Raw genomic sequence first — 19,887 nt, forward strand, 5'->3', positions numbered from 1 at the left:
CGTCCTGTTCTTCCCAGTCTTGTCTACCCTTCTCTCCTTCCTCTGGATCTCCTACCGCTTGTCCCCTGGTGCCAGCTTCCGTGGCGATAATCTCCCTCGGGCCTGCCCCAAACGCTCCCTGTATAGGGGGTGGTCTATTTGGTTAGCTCACCCGGGGGAGCTTCGTTGCTGTGGATCTGCGAGTTCACTCTAGGAGTTCTAAGTGTCTCACACCGACTACCTCTGGATGCAGCAGTGGCCGGTAACTTAGTCAACATTCAGTAATTTATAGTATCAAAAACAGAGGTTTTATAGTAAGGGGTAAATTGACAAGTTTCTTGTTTTTTACCGTGCACTTTGCAATTTTTCCCATTTATGATGTTGAGAAAATGATTTTTGGATATGATTTTTGCTGCACATGCCCTTAAAAATACTAATATTAATTTTATATTAGGTGCTGCGTTTGGCAGGCTTGTTGGAGAGAGTATGGCAGCTTGGTTCCCAGATGGCATTCACAGTGATGGCAGCACATATCGGATTGTACCTGGTGGCTATGCTGTTGTAGGTAAGACGTTGTTTGGCTCTTCACTGCATTAGTAATATTCTCCAGGTTTAATCCTTATAATTGTGCATCCTTCTCTCCATTAGGGGCTGCAGCGCTTTCAGGAGCGGTCACACATACGGTGTCTACTGCAGTTATTGTTTTTGAACTGACCGGACAGATTTCTCATATATTACCAGTGATGATTGCTGTCATTCTGGCAAATGCAGTGGCTCAGAGTCTGCAGCCTTCCCTATATGACAGCATTATCCGCATTAAAAAACTGCCTTATCTTCCAGAGCTGGGCTTTGGGCATCAAGAGTAAGTGCTGGGTTTGTTGTATATACGGTCTCATTTGTATCAATCTAGGAATAATTCTCCACTTCAGAGGAAATGCAGGATGCTAAGCTCAGGGGTGGTGCATGGGGCCCCCCACTAGTGTTTTTGTTTCCTCTTGCGATGGGACTGGCATGTGACTGCTGCTCCAGATTACTGGTCACAGCATTGACGTAAGCATCACCACTGTGGCCAGTGATTGACTGCGGCGGTCACATGTCCGTATGATCAAAACAGGATGTATAGAAACCGGCACAGTAAGTCCTAGTTCATATTTCTTGTACTGTTGAAAATTGAAGCAATTAGTGTCTACACAGTTGCTTAAAGATTGTTACTTTTATTGTTGAAATTGATCTGTTATCAGACAAGTACTTTCTCATAAGAGACTATTCAGAATAAAAATGGTGCTTCTAGTCTTATGGAGTAACCAGAGAATACATTGGACTCCTAGTCTCAGTGAAATTAGGAGGCAGGACTTCCTACCCTACTCAGTGATTGATGGGGTGCTACGTAGACCGAGAGAGGCATGGGCAGCACTCCCTGCATGAATACACAAAACCCGTAAAATATGTGGCTGGTGTCTTTATTGATTGCCCCTTTAGCCAAATGGCACAATATTTTATTTGATTGCCTTTAGGCTAATGTAAGAGTAGACTATGCTGCCAGGAGAGCTTAATATGATGACTTATCAGTTTTTTGTGAACTTTTTTTTTATGTTGGCACATAGTTCTGCTCATTAGAGAATTGAAAACCTCAGGCTGCCTGGACATGGATGTTCAGTGTTATATAGCACCAACATATACTGAGGTTGTAATCACTATAATAAACAATAGGGTTGCGATACTTTGCGATCAGGGCATGTAAAGGCTGTTACAAGCTGTCATTTACATTTTTCATAGCGTGACCACTAGGAGGAGCACATTTGTTTTCTAGCCCATGTGTTTCCTCTTTGCATACTTCTCAGTGCTAGCATGCCTCTTCTCCGCTGCTCAGTGTGCTGGGTGCGATACAGCCTCTGTTTACACCTCGGTTTTCCTTTACGCTTGGCATATGATATGCCTCACTTTTTGCAAACACATGAAAACACTTAAACATGTACGGTATGATATCACAGAGGTAATCTAAATTTTGAGAATCACAGCATGCTTAAAAGAGAGCAAAAAACATATTTGGACAAAGAATCCTATTTTCCTTCTCACTCACATAACATCTGGATGGCCCATAGATTCCCGACAGATGTGCTCTGTGATGGAATATGCGTTGTCACAATACATAAATGCAACTGTGATATCAGATGGAAAGAGCGCATGTAAACACTTTACTTAGGAAGGCTTACTGACAAATAAGAGTGTGGGTAAAAAGGCGTGATGCATCATCAATATCAGGGCTTCCCATCCAGTCATCCATGGAACGTGGCCGGCCTGGAGCTGTGTAACTTCTGCCATCTGACAGGAGTGTGCACAGTCAGCTTAGCTCTGAGATCAGCAAAAAAATGTACACTACCAAGCACGGTCATGCTAAAAGCTAGGGGGGATGCACTATGGGGCAGTGTAAGCACCCGCTGGAGTATCATGGCCCCTTATAACAGCTGGTCAATTAGAGTCACACTCCCATTCAGCTAATATTGATGACTTATGGTTAGGCCAAAAGTATTAACCCTGCATATCGGCAAAAATCTACATCTGGATTGCAGGTTATTTACCACAATCTGCCTTTCATTATCCTGTGATAATTGGACTGAGTCATCTGATGTGTTTGTTAGCTGTTTAACTCCAATGATGCCACTAAATTAGCATTTAAGAAGGTAGACTGAGAGAAGGGGATGCCAATAACACAAGCAAGTGATGCCAATGCTAGTCCATTGCATCCAGGACCTAACAATAGCTGCCATCTTACTCAATCAGCCCAGTTGCCAAGAGTCCAAACTACAAAGATCCAGAACAGTGGACATTCTCTGCACTGGGACATACAACAATGTACAGTGCTGCTCCATAAATTACTTACAACCGTCCACTGCCAATATCGATATCAGCTGATTATTGGGGGTGTCAGAACCCCACTAAGCTCTTTTTTATGACCTACAGTACAGACCAAAAGTTTGGACACACCTTCTCATTTAAAGATTTTTCTGTACTTTCATGACTATGAAAATTGTACATTCACACTGAAGGCATCAAAACTATGAATTAACACATGTGGAATTATATACTTAACAAAAAAAGTGTGAAAAAACTGAAAATATTCTAGGTTCTTCAAAGTAGCCACCTTTTGCTTTGATGACTGATTTGCACACTCTTGGCATTCTCTTGATGAGCTTCAAGAGGTAGTCACCGGGAATGGTTTTCACTTCACGGGTGTGCCCTGTCAAGTAATAAGTGGGATTTCTTGCCTTATAAATGGGGTTGGGACCATCAGTTGTGTTGAGCAGAAGTCTGGTGGATACACAGCTGATAGTCCTACTGAATAGACTGTAAGAATTTGTATTATGGCAAGAAAAAAGCAGCTAAGTAAAGAAAAACGAGTGGCCATCATTACTTTAAGAAATGAAGGTCAGTCAGTCCGAAAAATTGGGAAAACTTTGAAAGTATCCCCAAGTGCAGTGGCAAAAACCATCAAGCGCTACAAAGAAACTGGCTCACATGAGGACCGCCCCAGAAAAGGAAGACCAAGAGTCACCTCTGCTTCTGAGGATAAGTTTATCTGAGTCACAAGCCTCAGAAATCGCAGGTTAACAGCAGCTCAGATTAGAGACCAGGTCAATGCCACACAGAGTTCTAGCAGCAGACACATCTCTACAACATCTGTTAGGAGGAGACTTTGTGCAGCAGGCCTTCATGGTAAAATAGCTGCTAGGACACCACTGCTAAGGACAGGCAACAAGCAGAAGAGACTTGTTTGGGCTAAAGAACACAAGGAATGCACATTAGACCAGTGGAAATCTGTGCTTTGGTCTGATGAGTACAAATTTGAGTTCTTTGGTTCCAACAACTGTGTCATTGTGCGACACAGAAAAGGTGAACGGATGGACTCTACATGCCTGGTTCCCACCGCGAAACATGGAGGAGGAGGTGTGATGGTGTGGGGGTGCTTTGCTGGTGCCACTGTTGGGGATTTATTCAAAATTGAAGGCATACTGAACCAGCATGGCTACCACAGCATCTTGCAGCGGCATGCTATTCCATCCGGTTTGCGTTTAGTTGGACCATCATTTATTTTTCAACAGGACAATGACCCCAAACACATCTCCTGGCTGTGTAAGGGCTATGTGACCAAGAAGGAGAGTGATGGGGTGCTATACCAGATGACCTGGCCTCCACAGTCACCAGACCTGAACCCAATCAAGAGGGTTTGGGGTGAGCTGGACCGCAGAGTGAAGGCAATAGGGCCAACAAGTGCTAAGCATCTCTGGGAACTCCTTCAAGATTGTTGGAAGACCATTCCCGGTGACTACCTCTTAAAGCTCATCAAGAGAATGCCAAGAGTGTGCAAAGCAGTCATCAAAGCAAAAGGTGGCTACTTTGAAGAACCTAGATTATAAGACATAATTTCAGTTGTTTCACACTTTTTTGTTAAGAATATAATTCCTCATGTGTTAATTCATAGTTTTGATGCCTTCAGTGTGAATATACAATTTTCATAGTCATGAAAATACAGAAAAATTTTTAAATGAGAAGGTGTGTCCAAACTTTTGGTCTGTACTGTAAGTCCCAGAAAACCTATTTAATTCATAAAATAAACAATGCTGGCTTTTAACCAAGACGTAGTCACCGTGTGATGTAAATGTTATCCAGTTCCTATGCCAGTCTACTCCTTTATATTGTTTTGTGATTTACATTCTGCTGTCCATAAGTCACAGTAATAAAGCATGTTACATACCCTGTGTTCAGTAATGTCACACTGACAAATACTCAGTCTATTGTAAGATACCACAAATCATCACTTCTTATGCACATAATAAGGTTTTATGAGTATGACCAGACGTCTAAAGCCGTTTACAAGATATTCTTTTATACTTCTATTCCAGGAGGTACAATGTTCGCGTCGAGGACATTATGCTGAGAAATATTCCCTTTTTATCATTAAACACCAAGTATCGAGAGCTTCAGGAACTACTTACAGACTGTCGTCTGAAGAACCTGGCTTTGGTGGAAACCGCAGGTAAATGGTTACAAGGTTAGGAAATTACATGTGCAAAACTGACTGTACAGGAGTCACACCACTGCGGGTTGTAATCCACATATTAACTGTTTCACTTCTGGAAATTATGGTGAAAGCACAAGGTATTGGGGTAATTATGTTTAAGGGGAAATGAAAATGTGTCAAAGATTGGCATGAAACGTAACCGAAATAAATGAACTGGAGTATAAGTTGGAATGCATGCAAAATAGGAGCATGTTCACACTTGCCATAAAACAGACAAAACCCAAGACAGAAACAAAATGAACATATACCCTGCTGTAAGTATATAAGCAATAACGTAGGGTACTTACCAAGTCATCCCACCAGCATCAAGGTGTACCCAAATCAGATGGTCCTAACCTCTAGTATTAAAACCTTACCATGTGTCGAAGTGACGTCAATGTGAATAAGGGCCGAGCAGGACGGGTCCTGAATATGGACGCCTAGCAAATGGGGAGCTATATAAAGCTAATGTTCAGCTCAAAGAAAAGGGGGCAACACCTTTACCTGCACTAAATGCAGAAACCTGAAACTTAACCGCAAAAAATGAACTGGAATGTTAGTTGGTATGATTATAAGGCCAGGGTTACACTTGCGAGAAACTCGCCTCAATATCCGACACTGCCGCCGGTAATCGGGACCAAAGTGTTCAGCTGCACAGAAATACATGCAGCTGAACGCTCCGGTCCTGAGTGCCGGCGGCAGTGCCGGGTATTGAGGCGAGAGACTCGTGCGAGTTTCTCGCACTGCACTCACAAGTGTGACCCCGGCCTAAGTTGGTAGATTGACAAGACTAAAAAATGTGTAAAAGCCAAGCGAAACGAAAGTCTAAAAAACAGGTTGTATCTATCAATTGCTTTGTTGGCAGAACTAAAGTTTATATCCCAAATATCTGGAAAGCTTTTTACACAGAGAAAAGCTTCACTAGAGACTTATCTTTCACGGTAGGGAAATGCTTGAATAGCAACAACAGAATGGCAGTATTAATAAAACCCGACAAGACAGTGGCAAGTTTAAGAAGCAAGCTTCAAGGCTAGGGCTACATAGCAATGGATGCAATAGCAAATAGCTTACATTGTGGTCTATGGGACCAAAATTGCATGCTGTTTGCAACAAAAAATACCACAAGTTTAGGTATGTTGCAATGGTTGCAACAATCCCATTGACAATCATTACATGCAATGTCAAAATGTGAGTTTTGGTCTTCAGGTTGCAGTGTAATACTGCACTAAGTTAAGACAGCCACAGGATGTAAATTGTTAATCTGCGCTCACAGTACTGACCCTAAAACACAGTTCAGCAGTATTGCAGTCCACTTTTACTAGCAGGATTACTAATAGCCATCAAACTGTACAGTTACAAATAGAGCAAGTGGCAAGCAATAGCCAAAGACCAAAAAATCCAGTTTGAATCAATCCAAAACAAAACATAACTTTTGATTGTTAAATTAAAAATATGAGTAACTAAAGCAAATCATATGTAAAAGGGGTTGTCCAGTCCAAATCGATAAGTCTGCCGTCACTCTGTTTGACGGCGGCGGCAGTGCCGGGTATTGATGTGAGAGTTTCTCGCATTGCACACTCAAGTGTGACACCGGCCTTACTGGCTTCATCAGGGTAATGATGCAAATGAATGAAATATGGTGGAGGAGAGTAGTAGCAACGTAACTATATGGATTGTGTTTGTATTTAACTTTTTTCAACATTCACTTATCTTTAGTTTAGGAGTAAATTGCAGCATATTTTATTGGAGGTAAATTGGAACAAATGTTTTTTTGGGGATTTCACGTGTAAATCAAATAATTCACCTTATTTCCCCACCTGCCCTTTCTAAGCAATTTGACTGTTTTGATATTCAGTTTGGTGTTTCGTACCCCAGTTTTCAACGGCTGAGGAAGATAAAAAAAAAGTGACAAATTGATTCAATACAAAATTCAATTTAAAATGGCAGGCCTTGTCTCACAAAAATTAATTTAGAAAATCTTACAGCTGAGACCAGCATAGATTTTCCTACTGAGAACATCTCTCTAGATCAAGTTGACAGAAATTTGGCATTTCAGAATCTGCAAAAAAAACCTTGCAATCCTACATAAGATCTTAGTGGGAAACTGCAAGTTTACAAACTTATCTTAAACAGCAAAGCTCTCAAGACGACGTATGTGGTGTAGAAGCTGAAACACTGATTTTAATTAGTTTGTACCAATATACAACATGAAATCATAAAACAAATATATTAAAAATAACAGACTAAAATAGCAGTTGCAATCTGGTAATTTCCAAAACTAGAAAAGGTAAGAGTTGTTATAATATAAAACATGTTCCTATGTTTCCACGGTCAGGAAACCTTCAGGATTTGCTGCGGATTGAACGCTGCGTACAGCCGCAGCATCCAATCCGCTGTGTCCGGGTGTTACAGCATAGTGGAGGGGACTTTATGAAATCCCGTTTCCACTATGCATGCAGGGCCGCATCACTGCGTAACCGGACATGTGGCATGTCTTTCCAGACTGCAGCATGTCTATTTATCTTGTGGAGATGCTCTGTCAGATTAAAGTTATTTCTGTGACCATTGTGGGTTTTTCTGTCATTAAATAAGGGGTACCAACAATTTTGACTGCGTGTGTATAAGGGGCTGCGGGGTGGCTCATACGATATACAGAAGGGGCTATACTTGGGATCAAACGATATATAGGGGGGTGTCAGCATATTTATTTCTGCTCAATATTAAGTGATACAATTAATATAATTAGCAATAATATAATTAAAATATATTGTTATTAATATTGAGTAGTATTAATTTCGGCTTATTGGTTCGGCCCTCCACAACAGTCACGGTCTCTCATGTGGCCCCTCGGGAAAATTAATTTCCCACCCTTGCATTAGGCACCTATTTTGACTCCAGAGTCTTGCTTTGCGCCCTTCCTCTATGTCTGCCTCCCTTTACTGCACTCCACAACGTGTTTCACTACTTGCCTTGCATGACTATTATGCTGTAAGAATCAGGCTGCACTCAGATGTCACCCGAGTGCAGTCCTAAGTGAGTGTGACGATTCACAGGAGGAAAACGGTAAGTGGACCCTCTAGACCGCGACGACGAACCCCTCACGGACGAGCTAACCAGATAGACCGCCCCCTATACAGGGAGAGTTAGGGGCAGGCCAGTGAGGGACTATCGCCACGGAAGCTGGAGGACCAGGACGGGAGAAGACCAAGATGAGGCGGGGATAGTAGGACCACAGAGTAATGCCATAGAATCAGGCTGCATTCAGATGACACCCGAGTGCAGTCCTATAGAGAGTACTGCAGAGACACAGGACTGATGGGTAAACTGCACCAGTACAGGGACTGGCGAAGGAACTGAGGAAACACAGAGGCTAGCAGGATCCAGGAAAGACAGGAACTGCAGAGACACAGGACTGATGGGTAAACTGCAGCAGTAGGACAGGATAAACCCAAAGTCAGAGGGAAAATGAACTTCACAGAGACTAAGAGCAGCCAGGAACACCTGAAGGAACAAATGATAACCAGGCACAGAGGGACGGCAGGAAGCAGTTTAAATACCTACAGGCAGGGTAGCACTTCCAGGTAACAGACCTCCAGTACCATAGAGAGGACAATAAGGAGAACCGACCTCAGGGTATTAGTCCTCCAGGACCATAGAGGAGACAGAAGATCAGAAGTGCACACGCGCAGCACTGAACCTGGTATGCGCGCGCGCACGAGAAGCAGAGGCCGGGAGCGAGTGCGGAGAAAGAGACGCTGACTGGGGAGGCGGCAGCAACGGTATGACAGTACCCCCGTCTTTACATCCCTCCTTCCTCTTTAGGCCAGAAAGAAACTTAGCTATAATTCGAGGAGCCTGAATATTCTCCCGAGGCTCCCAGGATCTCTCCTCAGGACCGAAACCCCTCCAGTCGACCAAAAACAAAGTTCTACCTCTAATTTTTTTCATGGCCAAAATGTCCTTAACCTCAAAAACATTGTCTGCGGAAACAGGCGAAGGTGAAGAAAGAGTCGAGGTGTGAAACCCATTGAAAACTACAGGCTTAAGGAGAGATACATGAAAGGAATTAGGGATACAAAGAGAGGCAGGTAACTTAAGTTTGTAAGAGACGTTGTTAATACGTGCCAAAACCACGAAAGGACCAATATAACGGAGACCCAGTTTATGTGAAGGGATTTTAAGGCGAATAAATCTAGAAGAAAGCCAGACCTTATCCCCAGGATGGAATACAGGAGAATCGAGACGCCTTTTATCAGCATGCCTCTTCGTCCTATGCTGAGCTAGTTTGAGAGCAGACTTGGTCTCCTGCCAAACCCTGGAGAATTCTTTAGACAGAAGATCTGCTGCCGGCACAGTAGAGACAGGAGGAACTGGTAGAGGAAGACCAGGGTGTTGTCCGTAGACGACAAAAAATGGAGATTTGGTAGAAGCTTCACTGGTGTGGTTATTATAAGAAAACTCTGCCCATGGTAGTAAGTCAGACTAATCATTTTGATGAGCGTTGGAGAAATGCCGGAGATAAATAACCAGGATCTGATTGGTACGCTTGGCCGTTAGACAGTGGATGATAGGCCGAAGAAAAATCAAGCGAAATGTTCAGTGACTTACAGAGAGATCTCCAGAAACGAGCAGTGAACTGAACTCCCCGGTCAGAAACAATGTGCTGTGGAAGACCGTGAATGCGAAAAATATGTTGAACAAAAATCTTTGCCAGTTCAGGAGCCGAAGGCAGACCAGGAAGAGCAGTGAAATGTGCCATTTTAGAGAAACGGTCCACAACCACGAGGATGACGGTACAACCACAGGAGCGAGGCAGATCAGTTAAGAAATCCATCGTAATATGTTGCCACGGAGCAGTAGGCACTGGAAGAGGAAGAAGAAGTCCGGAAGGAAGCCGCCTGGGTACTTTGTTCTTGGCACAGGAAGGGCAAGAGACCACAAAAGCTTGGACATCCTTCGAAAGAGTCGGCTACCAGTAGTAACGAGATATTAGATCAAGAGTTTTTTTGAAACCTACATGTCCCGCTAGCTTGGAAGCATATCCCCAGAGTAACACACGTCTCCTGTTCCTCTCAGAAACGAAAGTCTTACCCGGAGGTAAAGAGGTCATAGATACTGGAGCAAGTGTAATGATTCTAGCGGGGTCAATGATGGGTGAGGATTCCTCCTCAGTGTCCACCGACAAGAAGGACCTGGATAGAGCGTCAGCTTTGAAGTTCTTTTCTCCAGGCAGGAAGCGGAGTTCAAAGTCAAATCAGGCAAAGAACAAGACCCACCTGGCCTGTCGTGGATTCAGTCGATGCGCTGAACGGATGTATGCCAAATTCTTATGATCCGTAAAGATGACAAAGGGATGTAAGGCTCCCTCCAACAGATATTGCCACTCCTCTAAGGCCAGTTTGATGGCCAAAAGTTCTCTGTCGCCAATGGAATAATTTATTTCAGAAGAAGAGAAACTCTTGGAGAAGAAACCACAGGGCACAAGACAACCAGTAGAAGACTTCTGAGAAAGCACAGCTCCGGCACCGATAGCAGAGGCGTCAACCTCTAGGAAGAAGGGTTTATTAGCTTCAGGGCGATGGAGTAAAGGAGCGGAGGCGAATGCTTCTTTGAGAGAGTGGAAAGCCTTTATAGCCTCTGCTGGCCAAAGATGAGGATTGGCACCCTTCTTTATCAAAGAGGAGATGGAAGCCGACAAGAAGGAGAAATGCGGAATAAATTGCCGATAGTAATTCGCGAATCCTAGAAAGCGCTGAATCACCTTAACCCCAAGTGGACGTGGCCAGTTGAGTACGGCAGAAACTTTAGCCGGATCCATACACAGACCAGAATCAGAGATGATGAAGCCCAGGAATGGCAGGGACGACTGTTCGAAGCAGAGGCGTAGCTAGAGCTTTTGCCGCCCGGGGCTGTTCCCGAGCTTGGCGCCCCCCCCAGCAGGAATAAGACCTCAGATGGAGAAGTTAAATTGTTTCGCCGGTGAATGTTACCATCACATGATCGGGACTGCAAAAAAAAAACAAGTTCTGCTTACCTGACCGCGCTCCTGCTCTTTCCACGCAGCTGAAACGTGCACTCGCCGGCGACTGACAATGATGTCAGACGCCGGCGACATGCACACTGGGACTGACGTCAGCTGCCAGTCTCAGATTGGCTGGCGGCTGTTAACTATTGACGTGCGGGCGCGGGCCCGCACGTCAATAGCGTTAAACAGCTGCAGCGCCGGCCCAGTGACCCACCCCCAGGGCTGGCTCCAGGTTTTTGAGGGCCCCGGGCAAAAGAGTCTCAGTGGGCCCCCCCCCCTTTAAAACATACCACGATTCATGATGCACAGATACGGCAGAGAAATCTAGGTATAGTACAATGCCAGATTTCACTTCTAACATGAGTGACAGCTATTGCAAATTCTACAGTGTATATATACAGGATAGGAGGAGAGGTACTGTGCAGTGTATATATACAGGGCAGTGGTACTGTGCAGTGTATATATACAGGAGGAGTGGTACTGTGCAGTGTATATATACAGGGCAGTGGTACTGTGCAGTGTATATATACAGGAGGAGTGGTACTGTGCAGTGTATATATACAGGGCAGTGGTACTGTGCAGTGTATATATACAGGAGGAGTGGTACTGTGCAGTGTATATATACAGGGCAGTGGTACTGTGCAGTGTATATATACAGGAGGAGAGGTACTGTGCAGTGTATATATACAGGGCAGTGGTACTGTGCAGTGTATATATACAGGAGAAGTGGTACTGTGCAGTGTATATATACAGGAGGAGTGGTACTGTGCAGTGTATATATACAGGGCAGTGGTACTGTGCAGTGTATATATATAGGAGGAGAGGTACTGTGCAGTGTATATATACAGGACAGTGGTACTGTGCAGTGTATATATACAGGGGAGTGGTCCTGTGCAGTGTATATATACAGGAGGAGTGGTACTGTGCAGTGTATATATACAGGGCAGTGGTACTGTGCAGTGTATATATACAGGGGCAGTGGTACAGTGCAGTGTATATATACAGGGGAGTGGTACTGTGCAGTGTATATATACAGGGCAGTGGTACTGTGCAGTGTATATATACAGGAGGAGTGGTACTGTGCAGTGTATATATACAGGAGGAGTGGTACTGTGCAGTGTATATATACAGGAGAAGTGGTACTGTGCAGTGTATATATACAGGAGGAGTGGTACTGTGCAGTGTATATATACAGGGGAGTGGTCCTGTGCAGTGTATATATACAGGAGGAGTGGTACTGTGCAGTGTATATATACAGGGCAGTGGTACTGTGCAGTGTATATATACAGGGGCAGTGGTACAGTGCAGTGTATATATACAGGGGAGTGGTACTGTGCAGTGTATATATACAGGGGAGTGGTACTGTGCAGTGTATATATACAGGGCAGTGGTACTGTGCAGTGTATATATACAGGGCAGTGGTACTGTGCAGTGTATATATACAGGGCAGTGGTACTGTGCAGTGTATATATACAGGGCAGTGGTACTGTGCAGTGTATATATACAGGGGAGTGGTACTGTGCAGTGTATATATACAGGGGAGTGGTACTGTGCAGTGTATATATACAGGGCAGTGGTACTGTGCAGTGTATATATACAGGGGAGTGATGGTACTGTGCAGTGCAAATATTTCAACAGCCGCCCAGCCCAGGCCCCCAGCACCTGTCCTGTATATATATTATATATACTGTCATGCAGACTGTCAGAATACAAAGATACATCGCACTCACTCAGGGCGGCAAGGAAGGAGCTCCTCCGGAATCTGCCTGTCCTAATAAGGCTATATTCACACTTAGCGGTTTTTACCGCGGAACCGCCGCGATTTTGATGCTGCGGGTCCGCAGCAGTTTCCATAGCGTTTACAGTAACATGTAAACCCTATGGAAACCGCAAACCGCTGTGCACATGCTGCGGGAAAAACCGCGCGGGAACGCAGCGGTTTACAACCCGCAGCATGTCACTTCTTTGTGCAGAATCGCTGCGATTCTGCACCCATAGGAATACATTGAACCGCTTACTTCCCGCATGGGGCTGTGCCCACGTTGCGGGAAGTAAGCGGATAATGTGCGGGTGGTACCCGGGGTGGAGGAGAGGAGACTCTCCTCCAGGCCCTGGGAACCATATTTGGGGTTAAAAAATAAAAAATCTGGTTATACTCACCCTCTGATGTCCGGAGCTCCTGGGCGCTGCACGCGGCCGTCCGGTCAGAGTTGCTGTGCGACCAGGACCTGCGGTGACGTCGCGGTCACATGACCGTGACGTCACGAAGGGTCCTTCTCCCACAGCATCTTTGGAACCGGACCGCCGGGTGCAGCGCCCAGGAGATCCGGACATCAGAGGGTGAGTATAACCAATTTTTATTATTTTTAACATTACTATTGATGCTGCATATTGCTGCATATGCAGCATCAATAGTATAGGCGGAAACCCGCAGCGGAAAACGCGGAACAAACCGCGATAAATCTGCAGGGAGAACCGCAGATTTATCAAATCCGCTGCGGGAGAACACGCAGGGACCTGACGCAAGGTGTGAACATAGCCTTAGGGTACCGTCACACTATAACATTTCGATCGCTACGACGGTACGATTCGTGACGTTCCAGCGATATCGTTACGATATCGCTGTGTCTGACACGCAGCAGCGATCAGGGATCCTGCTGAGAATCGTACGTCGTAGCAGATCGTTTAGAACTTTCTTTCATCGCTGGATCTCCCGCTGTCATCGCTAGATCGGTGTGTGTGACACCAATCTAGCGATCTAGCGATGCGATCCAGCGATGCGTTCGCTTGTAACCAGGGTAAACATCGGGTAACTAAGCGCAGGACCGCGCTTAGTTACCCGATGTTTACCCTGGTTACAAGCGTTAAACTAAAAAAAAACAAACAGCACATACTTACATTCTGGTGTCCGTCAGGTCCCTTGCCGTCTGCTTCCAGCACTGTGACTGCCGGCCGTAAAGTGAAAGCAGAGCACAGCGGCTGTGCTTTCACTTTCACTTTGCGGCCAGCAGTCACTGAGTGCGGGAAGCAGAGACTGCAAGGGACCTGACGGACACCAGAATGTAAGTATGTGCTGTTTGTTTTTTTTTAGTTTAACGCTTGTAACCAGGGTAAACATCGGGTAACTAAGCGCGGTCCTGCGCTTAGTTACCCGATGTTTACCCTGGTTACCCAGGGACCTCGGCATCTTGGTCGCTGGAGAGCGGTCTGTGTGACAGCTCCCCAGCGACCACACTACGATTTACCTACGATCACGGCCAGGTCATATCGCTGGTCGTGATCATAGGTAAATCGTATAGTGTGACGGTACCCTTAGTGTTCACTTCACAGCAGCCAGGGAGGGGCGGGCGGAGGAGCAGAGCAGGAGAACTCTCCGCCCACAAACAAAGTCACGCTGCGTTCTTAACCCCGATGTGCCTGCACTGCCTGGCCCTGCACTGAATGAAAAGATGCTTGTGCCAGCAGGGCTAGATGCCCGCCCCCCACATTGTGCCGCCCGGGGCGGCCCCCCCCCCGCACCCCTCTTCCTACGCCACTGGTTCGAAGGCACACTTCTCAAGTTTAGCATATAGACGATTCTCCCTCAGACGGAGAAGAACTTGCCGCACATATCTCCTATGAGAAAGCAGATCCGGTGAAAACACAAGGATGTCGTCCAAGTACACCACTACACAGGTGTAAAGTAGGTCCCGAAAAACATCATTCACCAACTCTTGAAAAACTGCAGGAGCATTACATAAACCGAAAGGCATCACCAAATACTCATAATGACCGTCTCTGGAATTAAACGCAGTCTTCCATTCGTCACCCGAACAAATTCGGATCAAGTTGTAAGCTCCTCTGAGATCCAGTTTAGTGAAGATTCGTGCTCCACTGGGATGAGAGGAAGTGGATACTTGTTTTTAATGGTGATGTTATTGATGCCATGGTAATCAATGCAGGGACGAAGGGAACCGTCCTTCTAGACGAAGAAAAATCCAGCGCCTGCAGGTGAGGAGAACTTCCGTATAAAGCCTCTCGCCAGATTCTCTTGAATGTATTCAGATATGGCTAAAGTCTCGGAGGGTGATAGAGGATAAATACGACCTCTGGGAGGAGTAGAGCCAGATACAAGATCTATCGGACAGTCATATGGGCGATGCGGAGGTAAGACTTCTGCTTCCTTTTTGTTGAAAACGTCCGAAAAAGAGTGATAAGCTCCGGAACCGAGGGAGAGAGACTAGCAGGCTTGACGGGAAGCAGGCATCTGTCTTGACAACACTGTCCCCAGGATAGGACGTCCCCAGTACGCCAATTCAGAGTAGGTTCATGGTTTCTTAGCCAGGGGAGTCCTAAAAGAAATGCATGGGATAAAGACGATAAAACATAAAATGCCAACTTTTCTCGATGTAAAGCTCCAATTTGAATCTCAATCTCGTCTGTGACAGAAGAAACGACCTCCCGCAAAGGCTGACCGTCGACAGAACCTATTTGCCTAGGAACCTCCAAGGATCTGACAGGAATCCCAAGCCTCTCAACCAGCTCAAGTTGAACAAAATTCCCAGCCGCACCAGAATCCACATAAAGGCCCCTTCACATTAAGCGACGCTGCAGCGATACCGACAACGATCCGGATCGCTGCAGCGTCGCTGGAGAGCTGTCACACAGACCGCTCTCCAGCGACCAACGATGCCGGTAACCAGGGTAAACATCGGGTAACTAAGCGCAGGGCCGCGCTTAGTAACCCGATGTTTACCCTGGTTACCATGCTAAAAGTAAAAAAAAACAAACACTAGATACTTACCTACAGCCGTCTGTCCTCCAGCGCTGCGCTCTGCTTCTCTGCTCTCCTCCTGTACTGGCTGTGAGCCGGAAAGCAGAGCGGTGACGTCACCGCTCTGCTTTCCGGCTCACAGCCAGTACAGGAGGAGAGCAGAGCACAGCGCTGGAGGACAGACAGCTGTAGGTAAGTATCTAGTGTTTGTTTTTTTTTTACTTTTAGCATGGTATCCAGGGTAAACATCGGGTTACTAAGCGCGGCCCTGCGCTTAGTTACCCGATGTTTACCCTGGTTACCAGTGAAGACATCGCTGGATCGGTGTCACACACGCCGATCCAGCGATGTCAGCAGGAGTCCAGCGACTAAATAAAGTTCTGGACTTTATTCAGCGACCAACGATCTCCCAGCAGGGGCCTGATCGTTGGTCGCTGTCACACATAACGATTTCATTAACGATATCGTTGCTACGTCACAAATAGCAACGATATCGTTAACGATATCGTTATGTGTGAAGGTACCTTAAGCCTCAAGAGAGAAACGACTGGAACCCATGTGTAAAATGACAGGCAAAATCAAAGGTGGAGAGGTATCATGGCTACCTAGGGAGGCCTCTCTTACCTGACCTAGGCGGAGGCATTTCCCGGCTTCTGGGGACAAGAACGCAGAAGATGAGAAGCGCTTCCACAATAAAAGCATAAGCCCTGTGCAAGTCTCTCCTTTCGGCGTTGTTTGGCAGGCTTGAGGCGATCAACCTGCATAGGCTCAGGGGAAGAAGAGGAAGAAGCTGCAGTGGTTTGAGAAAGAGAAGTACCACGTGTAACAGAGGAAAAACGAGGAGTTCTCCTCTCTCTGACAACCTCACGAGAACGCTCCTGGAACCGCAAATCAATGCGAGTCGCCAAAGAGATAAGGTCATCTAAAGTAGAAAGAGTATCCCGACCTGCCAGCTCATCCTTAATACGGGAAGATAAACCTCGCCAAAATGCTCCTACCAAAGCCTCATTATTCCAACCTAAATCAGAGGACAGCGTCCGGAAACGGATGGCATATTGAGCTACAGAAAGGGTCCCTCTGACAAAGGTTGAAAAGGGACTCAGTAGTCGATACCAGACGACCAGGCTCATCAAACACCTTGCGGAAGGCGTCTAAAAAGAGAGTAAGTTGAGAAACCACAGGATCATTTCGCTCCCAAAGAGGGTTCACCCAAGCCAAAGCCTCACCCTCCAAATGGGACACCACAAAAGCCACCTTAGCACGGTCAGTTGGGTACAGTAACAGGGATAATTCAAACTGTAGTTGACACTGGTTGAGAAACCCGCGACATAATTTAGGTTCCCCACCATACCGAGGTGGCCTGGCAAGACCGGGCGAGGGCTGTGGAGCGAACGCCTCTACAGGAGCAGAAGCGGCAGTCTGGCGAGAGAGAAGTCGATTATCAACAGAGGCCATAAAATTCAAAATATGGGACTGAGTGTCCCGTTGTTGACTTAACTCTTGCTGAAGAGACGCCAACTGAGTAGCGTTAACAGGGTCGGTAGACTGTAACGTCGCAAGACGATACAGCATGTTCTTGAGAAAAGACAAGATTCTAGTCTGGTTCTCCCACAAAAAAAGTAACTCCTTTTGAGTGGCAGAGACACCAGCGGGGTCCATGGCCTGGTTATACTATTATGCTGTAAGAATCAGGCTGCACTCAGATGTCACCCGAGTGCAGTACTAAGTGAGTGTGACGATTCACAGGAGGAAAACGGGAAGTGGACCCTCTAGACTGTGATGACGAACCCCTCTCGGACGAGCTGACCAGATAGACCGCCCCCTATACAGGGAGAGTTAGGGGCAGGCCAGTGAGGGACTATCCCACGGAAGCTCTGGAGGACCAGGACGGGAGAAGACCAAGATGAGCCGGGGATAGTAGGACCACAGAGTAATGCCATAGAATCAGGCTGCACTCAGATGACACCCGAGTGCAGTCCTATAGAGAGTACTGCAGAGACACAGGACTGATGGGTAAACTGCACCAGTACAGGGACTGGCGAAGGAACTGAGGAAACACAGAGGCTAGCAGGATCCCGGAAAGACAGGAACTGCAGAGACACAGGACTGATGGGTAAACTGCAGCAGTAAGACAGGATAAACCCAAAGTCAGAGGGAAAATGAACTTCACAGAGACTAAGAGCGGCTAGGAACACCTGAAGGAACAAATGATAACCAGGCACAGAGGGACGGCAGGAAGCAGTTTAAATACCTACAGGCAGAGTAGCACTTCCAGGTAACAGACCTCCAGTACCATAGAGAGGACAATAAGGAGAACCGACCTCAGGGTATTAGTCCTCCAGGACCATACAGGAGACAGAAGATCAGAAGTGCACACGCGCAGCACTGAACCTGGTATGCACGCACGCACGAGAAGCAGAGGCTGGGAGCGAGCGCGAAGAAAGAGACGCTGACTGGGGAGGCGGCAGCAATGGTATGACAATGACTCTGACATCATCATCCGAGGACTTTTTAGGTCGTCTTAGGGTACCGTCACACTATACGATTTACCTACGATCACGACCAGCGATATGACCTGGCCGTGATCGTAGGTAAATCGTAGTGTGGTCGCTGGGGAGATGTCACACAGACAGCTCTCCAGCGACCAACGATGCCGAGGTCCCTGGGTAACCAGGGTAAACATCGGGTAACTAAGCGCAGGACCGCGCTTAGTAACCCGATGTTTACCCTGGTTACAAGCGTAAAACTAAAAAAAAACAAACAGCACATACTTACATTCTGGTGTCCGTCAGGTCCCTTGCCTTCTGCTTCCCGCACTGTGACTGCCGGCCGTAAAGTGAAAGTGAAAGCACAGCCGCTGTGCTCTGCTTTCACTTTACGGCCGGCAGTCACAGTGCGGGAAGCAGACGGCAAGGGACCTGACGGACACCAGAATGTAAGTATGTGCTGTTTGTTTTTTTTTAGTTTTACGCTTGTAACCAGGGTAAACATCGGGTTACTAAACGCGGTCCTGCGCTTAGTTACCCGATGTTTACCCTGGTTACAAGCGAACGCATCGCTGGATCGCATCGCTAGATCGCTAGATCGGTGTCACACACACCGATCTAGCGATGAAAGCGGGAGATCCAGCGATGAAAGAAAGTTCTAAACGATCTGCTACGACGTACGATTCTCAGCAGGATCCCTGATCGCTGCTGCGTGTCAGACACAGCGATATCGTAACGATATCGCTGGAACGTCACGAATCGTACCGTCGTAGCGATCGAAATGGTATAGTGTGACGGTACCCTAAGACATACCTGTGTTTCTGATGGTACTGTTGTCTTTGGTTGCTGTTTGTTTGAAGTTTTACCATTATCCAGTTTCTTCACCTTTAATCATCTCTTCAACCTTTGAGAGTTCTACAACTTGCAGATACCCATTGTTTGTTGGAAGCATTACGAACTGTTATATATAGACTATTCACATTATGCGGTTGTCGTCTCTTCAAATTCATTTGGTTTCTGCAATTTTCAGCTATTTTTACCTGCCTTTTAATACATCATCTGCCATATGCATTATGAACTGCAATCTAGAGACTGTTCACGTTATGCTGCAATAATTTCTTAATTATCCTGTGGCTTCTTTAATCTGCATCTACTGCCACTTGCTGTTTAATCTATCGTCTGCTGTATGCATTATGAACTCAAATGTAGAGACTGCTCACATTATGCTATAATAATCTTTGCAAAACTCCTGTGGTTTCAACAATCTTCAGCTACATCCTGGTTCAGACCTGCCGTTTAACTCTTCACCTGCTCTCTAGTGTTTGCCTACACTCCTGATTCTGTGGCTTCCACTGTGTCCTGCTTCGCTTGCTTGCTATCCAGCAGCTTGCTTTCTTAGGCCGGCGTCACACTAGCGAGTTTTACGGACGTATGAGCGCATAAAATACGTCCGTAAAACTCGCCTAACAAACGTCCCAATTATTCTCTATGCCCCTGCTCCTATCTGCCGTATTTTACTGATCAGTATTATACGGCTTTCTACGGCCGTAGAAAATCGCAGCATGCTGCGTTTGTCACCGTATTG

At 46.1% G+C, this 19,887-nt stretch overlaps 1 protein-coding gene across 2 annotated transcripts in view; it reads left to right on the forward strand.

Annotated features, from left to right (window-relative positions):
• CLCN2 (chloride voltage-gated channel 2) overlaps positions 1-19,887 on the forward strand; it is a 237,350-nt gene that overhangs the window by 167,101 nt on the left and 50,362 nt on the right. For both annotated transcript variants that reach the window (XM_069726938.1, XM_069726937.1), the window contains exons 14-16: positions 434-544; positions 628-841; positions 4,881-5,014. In XM_069726938.1, coding sequence (XP_069583039.1) covers positions 434-544; positions 628-841; positions 4,881-5,014 — 459 coding nt within the window. The remainder of the gene's footprint in view (positions 1-433; positions 545-627; positions 842-4,880; positions 5,015-19,887) is intronic.

Source organism: Ranitomeya imitator, chromosome 5 (assembly GCF_032444005.1).
Source record: "Ranitomeya imitator isolate aRanImi1 chromosome 5, aRanImi1.pri, whole genome shotgun sequence".
In the NCBI taxonomy this organism is placed as follows: Eukaryota; Metazoa; Chordata; class Amphibia; order Anura; family Dendrobatidae; genus Ranitomeya; species Ranitomeya imitator.